This window comes from Molothrus ater, chromosome Z, assembly GCF_012460135.2.
Source record: "Molothrus ater isolate BHLD 08-10-18 breed brown headed cowbird chromosome Z, BPBGC_Mater_1.1, whole genome shotgun sequence".
Taxonomy (NCBI): domain Eukaryota; kingdom Metazoa; phylum Chordata; class Aves; order Passeriformes; family Icteridae; genus Molothrus; species Molothrus ater.
Window position 1 is genome coordinate 20,867,565 of NC_050511.2, and position 22,896 is coordinate 20,890,460.

At 36.1% G+C, this 22,896-nt stretch overlaps 1 protein-coding gene across 2 annotated transcripts in view; it reads right to left on the reverse strand.

Moving 5' to 3' along the window:
* ADAMTS6 (ADAM metallopeptidase with thrombospondin type 1 motif 6) overlaps nucleotides 1-22,896 on the reverse strand; it is a 134,627-nt gene that overhangs the window by 75,466 nt on the left and 36,265 nt on the right. For both annotated transcript variants that reach the window (XM_054517918.1, XM_036404041.2), the window contains exons 7-8: nucleotides 6,686-6,729; nucleotides 3,150-3,255 (exon numbers count right to left, since the gene is read on the reverse strand). In XM_054517918.1, the coding sequence (XP_054373893.1) occupies nucleotides 3,150-3,255; nucleotides 6,686-6,729 (150 nt within the window). The remainder of the gene's footprint in view (nucleotides 1-3,149; nucleotides 3,256-6,685; nucleotides 6,730-22,896) is intronic.

The following is a 22,896-nucleotide window of genomic DNA, read 5'->3' on the forward strand; positions in this document are numbered from 1 at the left end:
ATGAAGAAAGGCTTAGAGGCAGTTGGGTCCCTTCAGCCTTGAGAAGAGATGATTGAGAGGGGACCTCATCAGTGCCTGTAGGTATAGGAATGGGAGGTACCAAGCCAGGCTCTTCTCAGAGATGCTGAATGATAGGACAGAAACTGATGCCCAGGAAGTTTCACTTGGACATGAGAAAGAACTTCTTTATCATGCAGGTGAGTGAGCACTGGAACAGATTACCTAGAGAGGTTGTAAAGTCTCCCTCATTGGAGATATTCAAGAACAATTTGGGTACAACCTGTCCCATGTGCTCTAGGATGACCCTGCTTGAGCAGGGAGATTGGACCAGATGACACTGTTGTCCCTTCCATCCTGACCCATTCTGTGATTCTGTGTAATTGAGCACTCTTTTGTTGTATGTTACATATTCAAGGTAGGTATGTCCTTAAAATGCTTCTATTTTTCACTTAACAATGAACTCAATTTCCTATTTTAAGTCTGAAAAGAGGTACAGCCAAAGAAAAATGTTTATAAGGCTCTCAGAAACAATTCTTTTACTCACACATGCAAATAATGTCTAGTAGGTACTGGAAACTAGGAGATTGAGAGGAAACAACAACTTTGACATTTGTAGAGGCATTCTGTCACCGCATGGGTAGAATGACAGGTGATGTGGCTACCACAAATCATAAATCTGAAGATTTTTTACAAAAAAAAACTTGTATAAAAGCTAAAGGAATGTTATTTCTGCATCTTATCAAATTAGCATTTGACATATCATGCCATCTCAAGAATTAGCTAGAAGCCTCAAAGAGCTGAGATTTCAGAATTTTAAAATACCTTATATACAAGAAGCCAAAAGATATGAAACACAGAAAAAAACAATGATAAAAAACTTCCTATGATCACAGAATATATGCTATCATTATATGTTGGGGTTTTTTTCAGTTTCTAACCAGTCCAAGCTCTTCAAGCAAATTTTGGTCATCATGCCATCTTTGCATGATAAAATTGCTGCATATATTAAATAATTTTGTGGGGGAATATTATGTACAAAACATATACAAATATCTCAAATGCAGATGCCAAGTGGATGGTGCCAGACTTTTCCCAGTGGTGCCCAGGAACAGGACAAGGAGCCAAAAACTAAAACACAAGAAGTTTCACTCAAGATGGTCCCTTCCGACCCTAGTAATTCTGTGATTCCATGAATATGCAGATGTATGACATAGGAATTAGAATGAAAATACTTTATTGGAAGATTGGGGGTTTTGTTATATATGTGACAAATTCACAGCAAGGTCACCTATACAATACAAAATTTTATTTACAGGAATTTGAGAACTATTAATATTTAGTGATTGGAGGAGCTCTTTCTTCAAGAAGGAATGCAGGTGGGGAGGAGAGGAAGGAAGGAAGGAAGGAAGGAAGGAAGGAAGGAAGGAAGGAAGGAAGGAAGGAAGGAAGGAAGGAAGGAAGGAAGGAAGGAAGGAAGGAAGGAAGGAAGGAAGGAAGGAAGGAAGGAAGGAAGGAAGGAAGGAAGGAAGGAAGGAAGGAAGGAAGGAAGGAAGGAAGGAAGGAAGGAAGGAAGGAAGGAAGGAAGGAAGGAAGGAAGGAAGGAAGGAAGGAAGGAAGGAAGGAAGGAAGGAAGGAAGGAAGGAAGGAAGGAAGGAAGGAAGGAAGGAAGGAAGGAAGGAAGGAAGGAAGGAAGGAAGGAAGGAAGGAAGGAAGGAAGGAAGGAAGGAAGGAAGGAAGGAAGGAAGGAAGGAAGGAAGGAAGGAAGGAAGGAAGGAAGGAAGGAAGGAAGGAAGGAAGGAAGGAAGGAAGGAAGGAAGGAAGGAAGGAAGGAAGGAAGGAAGGAAGGAAGGAAGGAAGGAAGGAAGGAAGGAAGGAAGGAAGGAAGGAAGGAAGGAAGGAAGGAAGGAAGGAAGGAAGGAAGGAAGGAAGGAAGGAAGGAAGGAAGGAAGGAAGGAAGGAAGGAAGGAAGGAAGGAAGGAAGGAAGGAAGGAAGGAAGGAAGGAAGGAAGGAAGGAAGGAAGGAAGGAAGGAAGGAAGGAAGGAAGGAAGGAAGGAAGGAAGGAAGGAAGGAAGGAAGGAAGGAAGGAAGGAAGGAAGGAAGGAAGGAAGGAAGGAAGGAAGGAAGGAAGGAAGGAAGGAAGGAAGGAAGGAAGGGGAAGTTATTACATGTATTTTTAAATTATTATTATTGTTCAGCTCTTATACAATTGCTTTGGAATTCCAAAACTCATCTACACTACATGTGTAAGGGCTTTTTCATACATAATATAGATGAGAGCATAGTTGCCTGGTCATTATCAAATATAATAGGTGGGCTAAAAATAACTGTTTACTTCCAACTCCTTTTTTTGATCAGCAGATTGCTAGCTTTCATTTCAGTCCACACAGGAACTTTCAACAGTTCCATCCACTAATGGGTGGAAAAGCATGTCAACCATAACTCTGTATTGTTCAACCCATGTACATAAAAAAAAAAACCTCTTGGTAAAAGAAGGAGCCCAGTCTTTTAGAATCATCATATGGTACTAAGAGTGCTGTCTTTTGATGGAAGGCCTGAAATATTTCCAAACACTACTCAGATTTTATCAGTGTCATAACAACATACTCTTTAAAACTATATGCTAATACTTCAAATGTAACAAGTGATGCTGACTTCTCTATGCCTGTTTTATATAAATCATGCTCGAGTGAAAGAGGACTTAAAGCATATCAATATTGACAACAGAATCAATGTTTCAATGATAGTAGTTTGACTTATATTAAAGACAAAATAAAAATAGAAAAAAAATTTTACCTTTTAACCACTTCTCTTTCATAAAGAAAGGCAAAAATAAGTAATGGGGGAGAAAATATTTTCAAAGCCAAATACTTAAAAATATTAAACAGAGTAGGAAGGTTGTGAGTCAAGTCTCAGAAGGTTAGATTTAACTGGAATCTGAAATCAAAGGGTATACAATGAGTCTTCAGTTCTAAATTTAAAGCCCCTGGTAATACATACTAAATAAAATGAAACGCTACTCATGAATACCATATACAGAAACGTGGAACATCAGAATAGATAATGATGTAGGAAAAAAAATTATACTGATTATTAACTAATATTAAAGAGGTGGTAAATTAAAATGTATTCTTATTTTAAACTCACTCACTTGTGACCAATCTCATGTGCAATGGTAAAAGCTGAACCTAGGCCAATATCTTCATTAATGCTGCAGCTCCTTTCAGGCTCACACATTCCAGCCACAGAGGCCAAGCCTGAATAAACAGAAGGAGACACAAAGGGTCATGCCAAGGTGTTTCAGTCTTAAAAGCCCTAGTTATAAATGCCTAGATTCTTTTTAATAACTTCTATGCACAGAAGGAGCAGTTGGCAAAAGGTTAACTTTCTAGTCATTTGCAAAATCACTGGGGGGAATTTCACTTTGCCGGCTAGACATTATTATTTTTTGAACTGCAGTCAGTGCTGGAAAATGTCTAGACTAGGGGTTAGATTTATAAATTTTACTTCTGGTAACTTGGGACCACCTAGTAACTTGAGCCAGGAGAGGGAATTCAAGAAAGTATTTCTATTTTAACATTCTTGTGCCTGAAGAAAGCAAAATGTATCCACATTATTTTTCTAAAGAAATCTGTTTAAGTTTAGTGGGTTCATAAAAACATACAAGCAACTTTTTTAGCTATGAAAAACCTCACATAGTACGTTAAAAAAATTAAAAAAACAAAACTGAATGCATCAGTGAAAAGAGAGGAGACATGTTAATAACAAGCAAGTATTTAAGCATGGAAGTCTTTTCCATTTATCACCCATTATCTTCTGGCATTAAAACCTTATTGTGTTACAAGGGCTTTTAAAAACTTTCTTCAGAGAGAGGACACTACTGGCACTAACTGACTATGGCTCTTCTGTATCTTACACATTTTGCAGCAATAGATTATTACAGAACATAGTGCAGTCATAATTTAGTGCCATTAGAGAAAGCTTTAAACATCAGGTTTATTTAATATATTTCTCCCCTAGAATTTCTGATCTGAAAGAAGCAGTAAACGTTTCTTTAAGGAAGTTACCTGCTGAGTTAACTACATTACAAAAAAAAAAAAACAAAACAGAAAAAATAATACTTTATAAATAAACAAAGAAAGAACATCCAAACAACCCCAAAAATAAGAACTAAAAAATTGAAAAAACTTAACTTTGGTCAAGAGATGAGGGGAATGGAACAGGCAGTGGGGAAGAGAGAAAGCAAACTATTTATATGAGTAGGGGATTCAAATTATTCTATTTGGACTAACAGTAAGGAAGTCATAATATGACAAGTGCTTCCTGTTGTATCCACATTAGCAATTAATTTGAAGACATAGGAGTGGATCAGCACAGTGAAGCACAGAAGTTGGGGCTCTTCACATATCTTTGCATGCTGATTTGGCCATTCTGGACTAGTTGAATCCTGTAGGCAGAACATTACTACACACGTGACTCAAAGCTTCCTGAAGGGAAAAAATATTGCAGGGGTATCATGAGAACACACCCCATGGGCAATCTCAGGTTTCCTGTAGGCACACGTAGAGCATTTGGGGGGTATCTGTTCTATGTTTTCTCCCAAACAAATCTAGTTGGGACACAGCAAAACCACTCTGATATCCAAATTGACGTGGGCAAAAGCTGACAATGTGTGTCTGGAGAGTTTGCAGTGTGGAACCTGCAAAAAATGCAATTATAGTTCACCCATGGTGTTCAAATTGAAGAATTCTGAAGACAACATGGCAATACATATATATACAACTATGATGCTCCCCTGCAAAGTCCACCGTATTTGAATGATAAAGTCATCTCCATCTTCAGGTCTTATAACTGAGGGCTTGCTTCAGCAAATGAGAAGATCACAGTAAAATAACTCCATGCTTGCAGTAGGTGACGGGGATCAGGCTAAGAACTCAGTCAGTGACTCAGACTTTAAAAGGACTTGTCCTTCACTGGAGCCACAGACACACTGCACAGATGTCTGAGATCTTTTCTAAGGGGTTCCATGAAAGGTTCCCTGCCTCAGGTGTCTGAAATAGGATACAGATTTTTATGCCACATGAAATCTTCTACTTCTGTCTCTTCCTAGAATACCAATTATTCAGGTTTCTTTTGACCTTCTGAGACCTCTCTGTGGCTTTTTTCACAGACTCCTTTATATATATGATTAACTTTAGTTATTGGATGTCAGTACAACTTAAGCATATCAAATACCTTGCAAAAGAGGACTACAGGGCCTAGTCTTTTCTCCAATTCAATGCCTATAATGCAGAAAAATTGTCATGGTTTAGTTGCCAAGACCCCTATAACAGTAAGTTGGAACTGATACCATATGTGACTCTTATTTTTAATTTGTTTTTAATTAAACTTTTTGTTTTATAAAATATTTGCCAAATCTATCCTCTGTTACACTGGATTCAAGTGAAGCAAAATTTGCCTTTATGCCAAAATCTGATAGGGTAAGAGTTAGTACATTAATGATCTGTGTCAAAAGTAAAAATATCAGATAGTTCATGCATGAATGTATTCTCTTTCAACCTTTCTTTTTTAACACTTGCAAAGCCACTTCTAAGACATCATCTCTTCAGTTTCATGACCTCCAATGTCAAATAAAATCAATTACATTTGGAAATTCATCATAATGATTTGCCTTTTACTAAAGCATGCTGTGGGTTTTGTTATGTTTATAGCAGGCAAAATTCTGGTACCTTTCCCCATGTAAACTACACCCCTTTGCCAGAAGCATTGTACTGACTTGTGAGAGACTTACAGAAAAAATTAACATGGGTTAAGGCTATCAGTAATAGTGATATACAGTAATATAGGGAAAGACGAAGCAAATACATCATGAATTCAGAATGAGAAAAGTATTAATAATATGAAGTAGCTGAATTAGAATTTTGTCTTTAATCACCTTCAAGAAAGAGGCTTATGAAAGGATGCAAACTGAAAACAAAATCTAAACAAATATTATGTTAATCTTTGAAGAACATTCCCTTTATATGTTAGAGCATCATTGGAGGCAACAACCTATACTTACAGGTCATCTATAGTTATTTATAGTAGTAAATAACTACTGGTGACATTTAGGAATGGAGAGAACAATAGCTCTCCATCCTTAATCTAAGGTTGACGTGTGCACTTCTCCATTCTCAAAGTACTGTTTTAAGTAGTTTCAATGTTATTGTATTTTCTATCAATGTACTTTTTTTTTTCTAAGTCTGTGAAAGGAAAAACATGAAGCTATACTTGCTGTGTACAGCACAGCAATAGTGTAAACCTCAGAGTCCATTCCTTTTGTAAGGTTTATGGGGGTAGTTTTATAACCTTCCTGAGGACTTTTACTTCTGTTTTCTTTAGATTATGGACACCAGTAAATGGAAACAAACAGCAAGTTCTCTTCTGTAAGAAGTAAAATTGAGTCATAGGTTTTATCAGTATTACAGCTGTCAGTGATGAAATACACAGCACCAGCTCACACAATTCAAACTCCCAGCAATATATCAAATTCAAAATCCATCTAGATTATTTTTATTTTTCATGTTTATAAAACTGCAAAACTTTGAAAGTACAAACTAAAAAGATGTAATCAGTCAATAAACCAATAGCTAAGTATAAAGCCAGGAAACAGCAAATATGAGCTGAAATTTCTCTTTATAATCTTACCCAGTGTTCCACAAGGCTTGTTTTTATAAGTGCAGATATCATATCTGTTAAGAAAAAAAAGTAGATAAAGTATGTCAGTGAATCAGGTTTGTAAGATACTTTGTATATTTATCACATATCTGTATCATAGTCCAAGTTGTCAGACCGCAATCAGTTTAATTATGTGCAGCCAGCTGGTGTCGGCCTTTTCTACACTCTGGTGTAAACCACAAGCTGCAGTACACTCACAGCCGCTGGCCTCAGGCCAGTGGGACACCTGCCAGCAAGAAAAAAATGGTTAAAGTGGATCTTTGTAATCACCAGCTCCATAAAGCAGTCTACCACTCTCTTATGAAGTTACAGCAGCATGGCAACAGACTGCTACTGATTCTTAAACCCTAAGTTTTACTTATCCAGCATAATTGGAAGCCTCCTATGGTCTCACACTTATCAACTAAACGATATTAAGTGTAAGTTGTACTACTTAGTCTTTTGTTTCATTTGAAAAACTGAACCCTTAATTATTATACCATTTTTTAAAAACATCTTATCAACTGTCATTATAGTGCTGTTCTCATTATACTTCCATAATTACAGTGTATCCTAAGAATATGTGCTAACAACATAAAATGAAAACCAATTCTGCAAAAAGCTGAAATATTTCCTTAAAGGAAAATTTTTGTCATTGTAGATACAATCTTTGAAACACAGAAGCTAATGAGTTTTAGTGTGGTTAATATGTAAATATCTGGAGCTAGCATGAAATTAAAATGTTTTCTGTGGCATAGCTTTTAAAATAGCAGTGGTCATGCAGCAGTCAATTCATTAATCACACCTTCATGTTTTGAATATGCAATCCTGTAATATGGATAGTGATAAAAGTTCACTCCCACAATGCTATTTATTTTCAAGGATTTATATTGACTTCCTTTATTTCTGAAGCATACTATGCTTCAGAATAATTTCTACTCTTTAGAAAGCCAAATGAAAAAAAACATTAAAAGATACCATCTTTATGCTTTAATTTTAAACCCAAATAGTTACCAATTTTGGGCCACCAGACATTGTCTGTTAAAAATACTGTAAGGACTGCTATCACATAGGAGTCTGATCACAAGATATATACCTTTCACTGCTAAAAGAGTTATGGTCTGTCTGCAAGCCAAATCCATGGACAAAATAACAAAGCTTAAAATTTGGAACAAATCCAGTAAACTCTCTATGCATGCAGACTGCTGTGACCACATGGAATTCCTTTGATTTTTAAAGGGTACTGAGTGTGGAGCAGTTTGTGGGATTAAGCTATGATTTTGAACTTAAATATTCATGTGCATTAATTTCATCAAGGTGGTTCAAATGTGCACTGATTTCCTGTTTGCTGTCTGGAGGAGGAGAAGGTAACCAAATCAGCATTATTATAGAAAACATTCTTATAAAAAATCATTCTTATGTCTCTTGAAATGTCCCTAAGTTCCGAGATGACAGGGATTCGAGTAAAGGAAGGATTTTTACTGAACTTTTCCTGCCTTTTACATAATTAAGGAACCAAACTTCTTCTTTCTGTGCTCACGAGAGTGTCTGAACCTAATCCTATTGAAGTTCAAGCAAAATCTGTTCCTCAGAGAAAGCAGATGGCTCAGTCTTGTTTAGTGAGAAAAACCCTAACTAAATTCTTTAGAACATAGTTGAGAACTGAATGGAAAAAAGTCTCTGAAATACACAGGTTTTCTGCTTTTTAATATCCAATGGCAGTAAGGAAAAACAATTGAAGACATACATCCTTAGATAAAATGGATGCTTGAGAGCAAAGGCAATTCCACTCAACTCAAGTAAAATGTTGTCATTGACTTCAGCAGAGCTGAAAACTTTCCTGATGGTCTGAATCAAAATATTGTCCTACAGGTATGAATCTGAAGTTACTCCTCACCTTAGGCTGAGTTTCACAAAGAACTGTGACAGGAGAGAATTATATAAATTAAGTCCCTTGCTTCTGTTATATTTTTGAAAAACAAAGACCACGGCATTCTTCAGTTTTTGCTGGGAACTGTGTGTTCTTCATTGTGCATAACCTAGCATTTTTAAGAAAATGTGATGATAATGAAACTTAAATTAGATAATAAAACTATGGAAAAGATAACTTTATTTTCCAATACACCAATTATTTCTTCAAGAACATATCTGGGTAGTGACATGTTCTAAATAAGCCATCACTAAATATTCAAATTTTATAGACGATGATTAATTTCCTGTAAGGATATTCATACACTCTCCTAGCCCCCAGTTTCCCAAGAACAAATTTTTTGAATTTTTGAAAAATATTTCAGTCTAATGACTTACTTTATCTACATCATCTTCCAGCTCCATTTCTTCATCATATTACTTTCATATGAATGGTTTCTCCTTGTGATTTGTCTGAAAGCTCACAGCATTCTTATGAACCAAATTGCTTGCTTCCTCATTTGCTTCTCTATATGATTTAAAAACAGACTAACTTGTTTTTGTTTTTTTTTTTTTTGTTTTGACACCACTTCTTATAACTTTATTTTGAACCTTCAAGGAATCCACTTAGTTCTCAGATGTTGGGTTCCAAATGCAGAAGACAGATGTAATACTTGACAGCTAGTAATTTTAAGATAAGAAACCCCTAAAAATACAAATAATCAAGATTGCCCATGAGATTAGCTAGGTCTAGTTGCTATGGGAAATAAAAAAATAAAAAGGCAACCCACAAACAAACAAAATGAAACAAAAAGCCCACACCCAAAAAAGCAGCACAAAGATGCAGCTTAATCACCAGGAGCCTAGTAAATACTAAAGGAGCTAAAGAGACCCAAAAGGTAGAGTCTCAAGCCAACAATTATCTCAACCAACCATTAAAGATTATGAAAACAGTCACAATTATGACAACTGCAAAAATGTTGGTTCAATTCACTGACAGATGGTGTAAAAGGGACACCACGCAAAAGTTGAATGAAAGAACACAGTTACATAGGTAAATAACTTGGGATAAGATGGCAGCCAGACCATTTTGAGACAGCCAAGAAAAATCTGTGCCCAAGCCAAAAAAGAAGATCATATAACTCCTAATAAAGTGGGTGCAGTGCCCCTGAAATGTGACCACACTGGGGAAGTGGAATGGAAAAGAGGTAGGAGGGAAGATGGTTGATTACATGGCCATGCCTGCCCTGAAGAAATCAGAAGATGTTTCATGAGGCAGATGGGGAAGTGGTCTGGGACTGCTGGGCATTCCTGTGGGGCTGCTGAAGAGCTGCACAGACAGACAGGAAAAGCATGATGAATGTACAGCTGTCACTGACAACTCTGACTGACACATCAGCCAGAAGGAAACTGCACAGACAGACCTTTATCTGTTCAACAGGCTGGTCAAGGACTGGAGCAGCAGTACACTCCTGTCATGCCATGGATCAAACAGCAAGAGTTAGTGCACCGTACAGGGACACCTTAAAAAGGAAAAATCCTGGCCTTTTTTGGCAGGATATACAGGCACCATGCTAAAATATACTTGCACACTGTATTAAAAAGTGAAAGGGATCACACTGGACACTGAAATTCTACTATTTGCATTATCAAGCTGTTTTAAAACTCTATCACATTTTTTTAAGAAACTCCTTGTGCAGATTTGACCCATGAGAACAACTGATCTCAAAGAACTCCCACGAAAAGTTGTGGAGATTGTCATGATTCTTAACAGGCAAAACATAGAAAACTAATCCGTTTTGGAGATGCCAGCTTAGTAGTGTGTACACAAGATCTGTGCCAGTGGTACTCAGTGCAATAAAAAAGGCAGTGATGTGTTTATTTAATGTATTAGTGTAGATGTAAGCTACAGACTATCTCTTCAAGAAGACTCTCTTATCTGTAACTCTAACCTGAAAAAAAGTCCATTTCCTTTGCAAATCTGATGACTGGCATGACACTGATTATTTGAGCAGGACACTTAAGTCAAACAGATAAGAAAGACAAGTCCTCTTGAATATTGTAAGCACTGCTCAAACTTGTCAGGTAAATTATCTGCAGTTATAGCCAATCTCAGGCACCTTAGCGGAATACAGCCATTTGTCTCCTGCAGAGAAAGAAGATTCTTCCTGATCCCTGCAAAGTGTCCATTTTCAGGCCTAATGCATGCAGTTGTGCAACTAGGTACCTCACAGAGAGTTCCATGATTGCCAGTGTATTCTCACTTTAAAAAATAAAAATAAACTTCAAAAAAAGAGACATACTAATTCACAGATTTGATTATATGAAAGCATCACAATGATTCAATTGTACCTCCACCCACCCTTAGCATAAAAATGTAAGTAATCTGTTCTAGAAGCTAGAGAAGTTAAAAAATACTCCTTAAAAGCTATTCAATCTCACACTAAGAATTATTTAGAGCATAATTTGAAAGCAACTGGATAACTGAGGTTTTTCCAGTTATCTGCCCTTCCCTCCACAGCAGTCATTTGTGAGTGTTTGCAAAGGAAACAGGACCGCTCATACTGATGCCTCCCCTGACAGAAGTCCCCAGCTCTGTGGCTTAGGGTACTTCACGAACAGAGACTGCATCTTACCATTTAATTGATTTTTCTTTTACTGTCATCAGCCCTTTGTGAAATCCTCTTTATTCTGAAAAAAACAATTGTTTCAGTGTCTGTCTGGGGGATATGGTCATGCCTTTATCAGCAAAGCTGAGTCCCACTGTTTCAGTAGAGCTTCTTCCCTTTGAAATCACTATTTAAATTTTTTTTAAAATCAGATTAATATATGGGATTTTTCAGAATTGTGCCATTACACTGTGGCCCTTCTGTCACCACCATGCGCACTCATGGGATTTTCAAACTTTCTGAAGTGTGTGTATTACAGTTCAAAAAGTTATTATAACAGTGGCATAAACAGTAGTAGATACAAAGGCAAAATGAATTATTTCTCCTTACATGTTAATGTGTATTTATAATTTCGAGGATAACATTGCCCTTTCTACCAGTCTCATTATCCAAACTGGCCCATTAACTGCAAAGAGTCTCTATAAAACACTATTATTACTAGCTGTATGTTACTGGAAATGTCCAGTGTGCCAGAAGGGACTATTTGCATCAAATTAACACCGAGACAGAAATATACCTGTTACAGGATTGGAAACATACATGAATACTAGTATTAGATACACTTTTAAGAATTTCATTAATCAACAAGAATAACTCACAGAATGTCTTTGCTTTAAGTACAGGAAAATTCTTATTAGAAAAGCAAACTGTTCAAAATCAGTATGAAACACCAGCTGTTTACTTATACATACATCAAACTACTCCAAAACTACTCTGAGAGCCACCAATAACCATGAGTAACATTTAAGATATATAGTAACATAAATAACCAAGTCTTTTGAAGGAATATTTCTTAATGGAAAATATTTTACGAGACCAAAATACAGTCACAGTGAATGAGAGAAAACCTACCAAGTTGGATGGAATTCAAATGTAAAAAAAAAAAAAGTAAGAAAATTCAGGTTAGGCAAAACCAACAAATATGTATGATTGGACATGAAGCTCTTTATAAGTTTCAGATAGGTGAACACATACTTCATATATATATAATACTAGACAATTTGCCAGTTAATCTGCTTGAAAGGGTTGTCAGAAAATAAAATAACTAAAATAAAGATTACTGATTCTCTCCCAGCTAAGAGTAAACAGAGCCAAATACTACCAGTTATTATATTTCATTTTTAGGGAATATTTCCAAACATGTTATCTCTGAAAGCAAGGTTCTATTTTTTCTTTTAAACCAAATTATACTTTTTGACACTCACTTTTTAATTATTATAGGTTTTAAGAACAAGCTCTTTAAATAAGGACTATCCTTCTCACACACTCTTGCTCAACAATAAACCTAACAAGTTTATGAGGGTTACATATTTTTTACTTTTTAATCTTCATGCTGTGCAACATGATTTATCTATGCACCCAATCATAGTTGTCCCATTTTTGAACAAAGGTAAAAGACCAGGCAAAAAGGTACCTCTTACGAAAAATTAAATTAATCTAGTTCCAACACCTATGACTATAAACTGAACAGATCAGACTGAATCTCAGATTTCTCTTGAATGGATCAAAACCTTCAGGCTATCTGACAACTCCAACTCCTGTTTCTGAAGTATGGAAGATCTAAAAAAAGAAAAAAAAAACAGTGACTGTCATGTACCTTCACCCTTTTTGGTTTTTTGGCATGGCTATATCAAAAAAGTGGTCATTTTGCAACTGCAGAAAATGTCAGTAATACTAGAGAACTGCAACGGAATTAATAACTCCTAAGATAATTTGGTCATTCATTAGATTTGCACAGGTTACCAATATTAATACTCTCTGCTACACAGTTTTTTTTATGTCTTTTTAAAGGTTTACTTCAGCACATCCTTTGCCTTACAGAAAGTGGTACACCACAACAGCATTCTGCCTTAAAATAAAGAACATGTCTTATTTGGTTCCTTCCTCAAAAACCTCAAACCAAAAAGAGCTATTTAAACCAAGGAAGGAAAAGAATAACATACATGTTACACATCACTCATCAGAAATAGCTTTTTCTATTATTAGTTTTCCATGTCTTTAATGCTGCCATAGACAACCAAAGTCTGTCTCTATTGGACTTTATTCTGATACTTAGCTTGGGTGGATAAATTCTGATTTACAGCCAGAAAAACTATTGCTGCCATAAGTTCTAGTTCTCCTGATTTATATAAATCTTTTAAATAACTGCACTGTAAATGAAACACTTCCATACAACTTTTTCTAAACTGCAAACTGCAAATGCAGTCAAAAATGTAAAAATAAACACAGTTCTGAAAAAAAAAATTAAGCTGCCATTTGTATTCATCAATTTTGGCAATGTAAGAATAGAATAGCAATTGCAAGTTTATCACAATCAGTACTATTATTAGTGCCCTTAGGACACTCAGAATAACTCCTGATCCTTATAAAAAATACTATGAAAGTGCATCAGAAATATAGAGCCACCTACCCGCGTGACAATGGTGATTTCAATAATATTCAGGGGTAACGTAGAGATTGGCATTTGCACTATCGCCAGAGTGTAGGAAATACTTGATGATTTGTTGCATTCTGAACCTCAGAAGCATTTTAAACTTTTATTGCATTCTCAGTATTGAGCCAAAATTTAGATGGAGTTATACAGACGTAGCTAGCTCAAACTGAGCTTGAGAATAAACCAGAAACTTCTACATATCTGCTCTAAGTACACTGTTGGTAATTTCTCCATCAGTACATTCAGGATATGTCCAGCAACTAACACATAAAACTTTTTTTCAAAGGACATTGATATTGGACAGCTTAAGCAGCTTGTAGGGCAATGGTTTTTTTAGAGGGTGCTAATGCAACCAAGTCTGGGGAAAAGGAAAGCTAGCAAAACTAATTACATAGGTGTGGTTGGGGGCATCCTGCCACACAGCAGAAAATAGGAAGCAACTAGTCTGGACCTCTGGCAGAAGGGAAACACAGCTAACAGCTATGATTACTAATCAAGTTTAGCTCTGTTGGATGGAAATAAATTAGACAAGTTAGAGCAATAACATATTGCACATATATTTCCGGGTTCTTCTATTATTTCTTTCTGTGATTTTACTGTGAGTATGCCTTTTTCCTAAATTTCTGAATATTGTAAACAATTAGTTTACAATCTCTGAGAAGATCACATATCTTTACACACAAAATGTCCACTTTATTTACCCTTACTCACACTGCATATGCATGAAAGGCTAAGCCTTGGCTGTAAAGAGTATCAGTTCATTAGGATGACAGACCACACCTGGTACAGAAGAACCTAAGAATTGCAACATGGGCCAGACCACAGATTCCACTATCCCAATACCTTGCCTTCACAACGAACTAAGAGAAGGCCCAAGAAAGAATAACACCACTGCAAGCATAAAACGTCAATTATACCAGTACTCTCCCAACTATTTTTGGCTCAGACATTTTGAGACAGATGTGCTACTGTGTATTTAGTACTTTCAATGGATTTTTCTTCTGTGAACATGCCTAGCCAACCTTTCAACCTATACATATGTCCAGGTTCCATAAAGTGACTTGCCAAGAAGTTTCAACATTAGCTAAACCTTGCATTAAGAAGGGCTGCCTCTCTTCTCCTGGTTTTGAGTCTTTCTTCTTCTCTATTTTCTGGACAGTCTCAAGTTCCTGTGGTGAAAGACGCTATGAACGATTTTTTCCTCATTTATGCCCCCCATACAATCATGTAACTGTTTAGATCACTGAAGTGCTGTCCCAGATTTGCCTTCCCCAAAAGTTGACTTCTTCAAGTAAGAGAGTCCTCAATTTAGTCATTCCTTGTAAGAAAGTCACAGATTTTGCAGTCATCCTTGCTCCCCTTCTCCAATTCTCTGAAAACCTCTTGAGATGAGTAGGCCAGAGTGATACAAACTATTCAAGGCATACCATGCCCAGTTTAACCAACTGCATTATAAGGTTCTTTATTCTTTTCCCAATAATCTTTAATACATTTAATTTGCTGGATTAACAATGTATACTTGACAAGTAGTCCAAATGTTCTCACGCAAATAATAATATTATCCAATAACAGGAGCAGTGGTTGTGTTTTGCTACTTCTGGTTGATATTTGTACAAAATTTCTGAGAAAACGATTGAAACTCTTACATATATACTGTCACAACTTATTTTTCCTGAAAATAATGAGAACCCTGTGCTTGGACTCAGCTAAAGAATCACCAAATTATATTGGCACAAAGAGCTAAATTTCAGTACCTTAATGCATTAATTAAAACCTTCTTCGGTCAATGCAATAATGTTTATTTGCTGACTTCTTCTAAAGGTCAAAAACAAAGACAGTCATTCCACCCAAATGATTTTTAACACGGACTAGAATCAAAATAATTTTTTGTCTTAAGAGCATACTCACAGCAATATATTTTACAAGTTTGGTGCTTTTTTCTATAAGTGGTGTTACAATAAGTTACAATAAAGGATTTCTTCTCTTCGAAAAATGTCAGCTAACAATTTGATCTGATTGCTTAAAGAACAATACAAAGCCAATTGAGTGCTGGACATCCGTGGTAGTTTTCCAGATGACATGCAAAATACAGCTAATAAAGTCTGAAGCTAGCATATTCTGTGGTCTGCTTGTGAATGGAAAAGAAAAGAAATACATAGAATTAAATGGCAGCAGAGGCAAAGACTGCTCTAACAAAGAGGATCTGTTTAAAAGAAATACACAAGTTTACAAGAAAAGAAATGTCAGAGATCTTGTCTGAGTTGGTTAGAGCTCATCAACCTGTCATGTTGAGACCAGAAGGAACTTAATTTGATTTTCTGGTTTTTTTAAAAGGAGCTGGCAAATGGAATACTTGCACTTCACATGGATCTTTGAAGTGTGTCTGTATGAAAAGCAGAATCCATACAATTCAGAACTGCATGCAAATCTTTGTTTCATCTTCTTTTCTATGTAATACAAGCCAGGAAGAAATATTAGCTCTATTGAAGACAAAAAAAGTTTGTGTAGCATCTATTATCATTTATCATTATCATTTTCATTTCAGGAAAAATAACTTATTTTTTACAAATAATTTTAATGTCAACAGCAACTAACTGTTGTGAACAAAGGGCTGCATACCATGAGAACATTAACTGACTTTACAGCAGTCACTGCCCATAAACCACACCACTCTTATTGTATACAGGTTAGGATTAATCAACTGTATCTATCCAGGCTGTCTGCAGGCATCTGTCCTTGCTTCCTCTTACCTTAAAGAAAGTAAGAGTTAAGCTGGTGCAATTTATTTTATTACTCCTGACAAAAAGAAAAAGAATCACAGAACTAGATAGGAAAGTAAATGAGCTTCAGAAACCATGATCTATCCTGCAAAGGGATGCACGTGTCAGGGTGCTCTGTATATGAATTCTTCAACCTAAGCTATTAAATCCATATTAAAACTACATGATTGTCAAAAGGAATTTATCAGTGATTCCTTAGATTTAAACCTTCCATACATGATTCAAGACTTCACTTTCTAAACTAGTCTTTCAAAGCTAACCTATCTTGAGGTGGGAAAATAAATTAATAAATTCCTCTTTATTACATTTATTAGGCCCACCAAGTATTTAGCCACTTTTTGTCTTTTCTGAAAACTTTTACAGTTATATTTCCAAAATTAGTTTGGTTCCCCCTACAGATGTTATGAAAGAAAAGTTCCATTACTTTTTTTAATTGACAATCTACTCCTTCATATTAAAATTGACCTGAACTTCTGTTTTATTTTTTACCACATACTGCATATTACCATGAGACTATTAAAATAATTATTCCCATGAGTTTTATAAAATTTTAAATGCTGAACAGAAATTTTGGCTGGCTCCAAGGAGAACCTTTATTCCCATGCGGGCAGTCAAGCAGTAAAGTGGTCTGCCCAAAAAGGTTTTGCAAGATTTGACTGGGTAAAGTCTTGTGAAACCTAGTTTGATCTCATAGCCCACTCTGCTTAGAGGATAACATTGGACTGAAGACCTCCAGAGGTTCCTTTCGAACTGAATCCAATAGATTCTAAGTAGGAGTTACCTAAAAATCTTCACATCATTTAATTAATAATTATGAAAAAATAAATATTACATTCTAACACAACTCTTCAGAATATTCATTGGAAAGTAAATTACGTGTAAATTACATTACTCAAAATAGAAGCATCATTAGAACCATAGTTATTGTAGTATAGTATAGTACAATATAGTATTAATATATTAATAATAAATATAGAAATAATTTTTTCAGCAGTACAGAAAACTGGGGGAAGATGTTCCCTTTCCCTTCCACTCTGAGTTGGAATAATGCTACATCTTCCTAACAACCACACATGAAAGCTTTTGAACTTCATTCCCCAATTAGTTGACTGCAAAGTTTGAGACACCTGGCATTGTTCTGGACATTCTCTTCTGCAATGCCAACACAATCACCCAAAACACTAACTGTAAGAAATCCAGGAAGTTGAAGCTGAAAGAAAAATAAGCATGCCTTATTTCTTTTTGCCTTATTAAATTTTAGAAATTAATGTAGCTAAACCATTATAAATAATGCCAGGTAAATACTGTAAGATCTCCAAACAAGATCACATCCAAGAAAATATTTCTTTCAATTGTGGCTGAAGAAATGGGGAGAATTTCACTGTATTAAGGTAATAAAATTATTACTTTTTAATTATTAGTTTCATTTATGTAAAGTTATTGAACTAAAACATTTAAATTCTCCCAGATTTATAGAAAAGGAAGGCTCAATTTAGAAGTTTAATAAAGTAAGGATGATTTAAAAGCGGTTGGATAGCATGTAGGAACTACCACAATCTGATTTTCTTTTTAATATATTAACTGTAATTTCTGCTTTATAAAGTAGTCTGGTTCTCATTTGTTCAGCTTAAGTCATTTTAGTGTTTCTATTATTGTCAGGCATAGCTTTATTCAACAAATACAAGTCATTTACAAATGTAAATACTTTAATCAAATTCCCACTTTTGCTTGGAAGAACCTGGAAAAAAACATGTGCTGTTCCTCAGAACTGTGTTGGGGCCAGTCCTGTTTAACATCTTCATCAATTATGTGTATAAACCTCTGCAAATTCACAGGTGACACCAAGCTGGGTGGGCGTGCTGATCTGCTGGAGGGCAGGGAGGCTCTGCAGAGGGATCTGGGCAGGCTGGATCATGGCTGAGGCCAATGGTGTCAGGTCAAGTAAGGCAAAATGCCAAGTTTTACTCTTGGGTCACAACAACCCCAGGCAGCTGCACAGGCTGGGGCAGAGTGGCTGGAAAGGACCTGGGGGTGCTGGTGAGAGCAGCTGAACATGAGCCAGGCTGTGCCCAGGTGGCCAAGAAGGCCAATGGCATCCTGGCCTGGATCAGCAATGCTGTGGCTAGCAGGGCCAGGGCAGGGATTGTCCCCCTGTGCTGGGCACTGCTGAGGCCACACCTTGAATGCTGTGCTCAGCTTTTGGCCACTCCCTACTAATCAGTGAGGTGATGGAGTGGGGATAGAGAAAGGCAATGGAGCTGGGGCAGGGTCTGGAGCACAAGTGCTGTGAGGAGCAGCTGAGGGAGCTGGGGGTGTTTAGCCGGAAAAAGGGAGGCTCAGGAGAGACCGTATCACCCTCTACAACTGCCTGAAAGGAGGCTGTAGAAAGGTGAGGGTCAGCCTCTTCTTCCAGGCAACAAGTGACATAATGAAGGGAAATGGCCTTAAATTGTGCCAGGGGAGGTTTGGATTACATATTAGGAAACATTTTTTCACAGAAAGGGTTGTAAAGCATTGGAACAGGCTGCTCAGGGAAGTGGTGGAATCACCATCTCTGGAAATGTTCAAAACACATGTGAATATGACACTTGAAGATATGGTCTATTGGTGGTGATGCTGGGTTGACAGTTAATTGTCAAGTTGACTTGATAATCTTAAATGTCTTTTTGAACCTTAATGATTCTATTATTCTATGATTCTAACTTGTAAAAGCCTAAAGCAAAAAAATCTGAATTAAAATGTTATTTTTATTAGTTAAAATTTTTATATAATTAAGAGTCATGAATCTGTTTAAGTTCTTGAGCTACTTATGAGAATATGCAAGAAAAGAGTTTCCTTCCAGTAATGAGGGGAGAGATGGTGATTTCAGCGGTGCACAGACTATAAAGAAGACCCACACGTTTCAGTGAAGTTACTACCTCTAGCACAGCACCATACTACTTAGAATGCCATTTTTAGGAAGGGACACATACAGGAACAAAGGTTTTTGGACTGCCAAACAATCTGCTTAATTGACTTAAGACATAACCAAAAATAGAATTGCAAAACATCACAATTCTCCTGACCAAGTGCATCTCACACTATTGCTATTGTTTTATGCTTGTTTTTTTTAACCACCAAATAATCAACAATCATAACCAAAATGTGATTAAAATGGAATAGCTTCAAAACCAGTCTTGGTCAAAGACCCATAAACACTTCCATGGCCTAAGATACTGCATTTCACACATCTGAAAAATTCCTTGGTTTTTGAAGTACAATTTCTTGTTCTTAACTGATTTCAAACACACTGTTCACAATTGCGTAACATATTTCACTCTGCTTTGGCCGATGGTTGAAAGAGCTCATAGGGTAGAAATTTCTTCTGAAAGAATCTGGACAATGAACATTTGTCAGCATTACTTATGACCTTGCAATTTCTAAGCAGGACTAACTGTCCTAAAATAACAATATAAGCAAATACCTTTCATTACAGCTAAATTAATGTGCAAGCTAAGGAACTGCCTGTACCTCTTCCTGCCTATTTATCCAATAACTTAGCACTCCCTTTTTCAAGCTGCTGAGAGTAATAAACGAGAGATTTACATGGGTCTGGCTGAAGTAGTGAGAAGACAATCCAAATGCAACCTCAGTGCTATCCAAAGAGCCATCTTAAAAGGTCTGAAAAAGAATCACATACATTTGGAAGCTGAATGTTACCAGCTCCCAAAAACACAAGTTCTTAAGTTTTCAGAACACAACCTGAACAAAATGTTCAGAAATAACAAAAATATTAACTTTAATAATTTATACCTGATGTCCTAACATAATGTTACAAATACCTACAGCAGCAATTTGATTCAAACAGCAGTATTGGATAGTCATTCATTCTGTAACTCACTACAAAGCTAATTTTAAAACAAGGTTTTGTTATTTGCCATACAGAGAAGAAAAAATGAATTTTGGCAGTTTCTATCCTTCTGCCCTGACCTTAAGGCATCTTGTCCTCCAAGATCATAACTGCATTAACTCTCATCTTATTGACAGTGAAACAATCAGCTTCATGGACTAAGCTAACTTCTATTATCTTGTTGCTTATATGTCTAACTATTACACAGACTCTTATGTTTCCCTGGCATGAGCCTTACTCTGTGGTAGATCTAGGAGCCTTCCCAGAAAAGTCATGTTGGTCAACATGTACTTAAAACACCAAAACATGCAAAACTGAAAGTTATTTATGAACTATGTCTAAACTTCAGAAAGAATCCAACCAAAAACATGAAAAAATATTTTTGTTAAATGATCTGAATATTTTTCCTTCTCCATTAGACTGACCAGGACTTGACACTCCAGTTAGTCTTGTACCAAATCTAAAGCCATTACTAAGAGTTCTAAAATTTCATCATTTGTGAATGAGTAACAAGTCTGGTTACACAAATTCCAGACTACCAAATAAAATCTCACTGCTAAGATATGCTACTGACAACATTTTCAATTTTTTAAAACAACAAAAGATCAGAAATTTTGTTGGTCTTCTGAAAAACACTTGAGGGGGTCAAGTGGGGGGGGGGAGGGGGCAGGCAGCAGGGGTCAGAATTAAAAAAAACAGGTAAAAATTAAAGAAGTTTTTTACTTGAAACAATTTAACATTTCATGGTTTTTTGTTTCTAGATACATAAGTATTTTTAATGAAATCTCTTATTCCTAAGGACCTGCTTTTACAAGGGAAAAACATCTCTCCATGTATTCACAGACTTGCTTTAGTACCTGGTATGAACAATAAGAGGTGTTTTTGCAGCATCCCTCCAAAACTGATACAAGACACAAAGATCATTAATAGATTAATGCAGTTTAATTGCTAAAAATTATGTCAGTCCCTGTAGCAACTTCTGTAACATGGACACATATCTTCTTCTACTTGGAGAAATATTAATTGTATTAATTACCTAAACAGAGAATTGTCCTAAATGACTACTATGTTCTGAGAGATAATAAAAAGCTTTCAATTCCAAATTATAAAAGTTACAATGATTTCTCATTAAATAAATAAATAAATAAATAAATAAATAAATAAATATATATATATATATGTATGTGTATGTATATATATGTATATATATTAAGTGCATATGTGTCGAAACATCCTTTTTCTGCAGTACCCAGGACACAAGTGTACCTTGCCAGCAAACTGCAATACCACATGCCCAAAAACTCAGACTGCAGACTAATAGTAAATTGTCAAACTCTGAAAACTCATGAAGGTACTGATTCAAAATGATTGTGGACTTAAGCTGTGGGGACATATTCAGGATAGTCTGTTTGCCCAAGAAAGGCTTGGCAGAAAAAACAAGTAATTAACTATTTCAAGTCATGTGTAGATTTCTTTGGCTGGGGGCAGGCAGGCAGGAATCTAGAAATCACATCTAAAAGTCTAAATCTAATCTAAAATTCTATAGAAAGAAAGATGGTCTACCATCCAAACTGGAGAAAAATGCAAGGTGTAACTGGTAGCGCATTAAAAGAGCATTAAAGCAGGAAAAGGCACAAAATAATGATTCTGCTTTCAAAGTCACCACAGAAAGAAATTTGATTCTGGGAGAATCTACTCCTCAGTGCTTGTCACCACTTAACTGATCACTAGTCCCAGAGGCAGATAGCTGATAGCTTTTAGTAAAGCAACCATAGATTGCTGGCTGAGAATATATCACAGGTGTCAAGAACAAAACATCACAAAACATCAGAGGAGCACACTGTAGTTGTAATTTCTGCTTGGGAGGCTGAAGAGCATTTATCTTTTCATTTTACCAGATTACAAAGAGAAAGAAAAACTCCAATTGAAGAGTAAAACTAAATGTTCCATGAGGAACAGCAGAAGATAAATCAAAGCACAATTATAAACAACAAGCATATAGCATTCTTTTCTGTTTTCTGGAAGCTCTCACTGAATACTTTAAAAAGCTTAAGATTGTCTTTCCTGATTTAACTGTCCTCTCAAAAAAAAAAAAAAAATCAAAACCCACCCAAAAAAACCCCCCAAAAAACCAGCCAAAACAAAATCAAACCAAACAAACAAAAACCCAAACGAGCAAGCAAAAAAAAACCCACCACAAACCAAAAATCTTTGGACGTGTCCAAGAATGCTACTTCAAATCTGTATCATAAAACAGAATGAGCAGCATTACAATATGGGCATATTTCTAAACCTGGTTCTTATTTCCACCTGTAACTTGCTAAATTGTCTTACTGTGGAAAGTACAGAAAAAGTATGAAGAAGGTGTGGATACTGTTTTTCAATGACCAGGTTGCACAAAAGCAGAAGAATTCAGACTACCCTAATCTGCTATATAAAGTGCTAAAAGAAAAAGCACGTGGTGTAGAAGTCTGTGGATGGTATAAAAGTACAGTATCTTTGGCATAAGTACTAAGAATAAT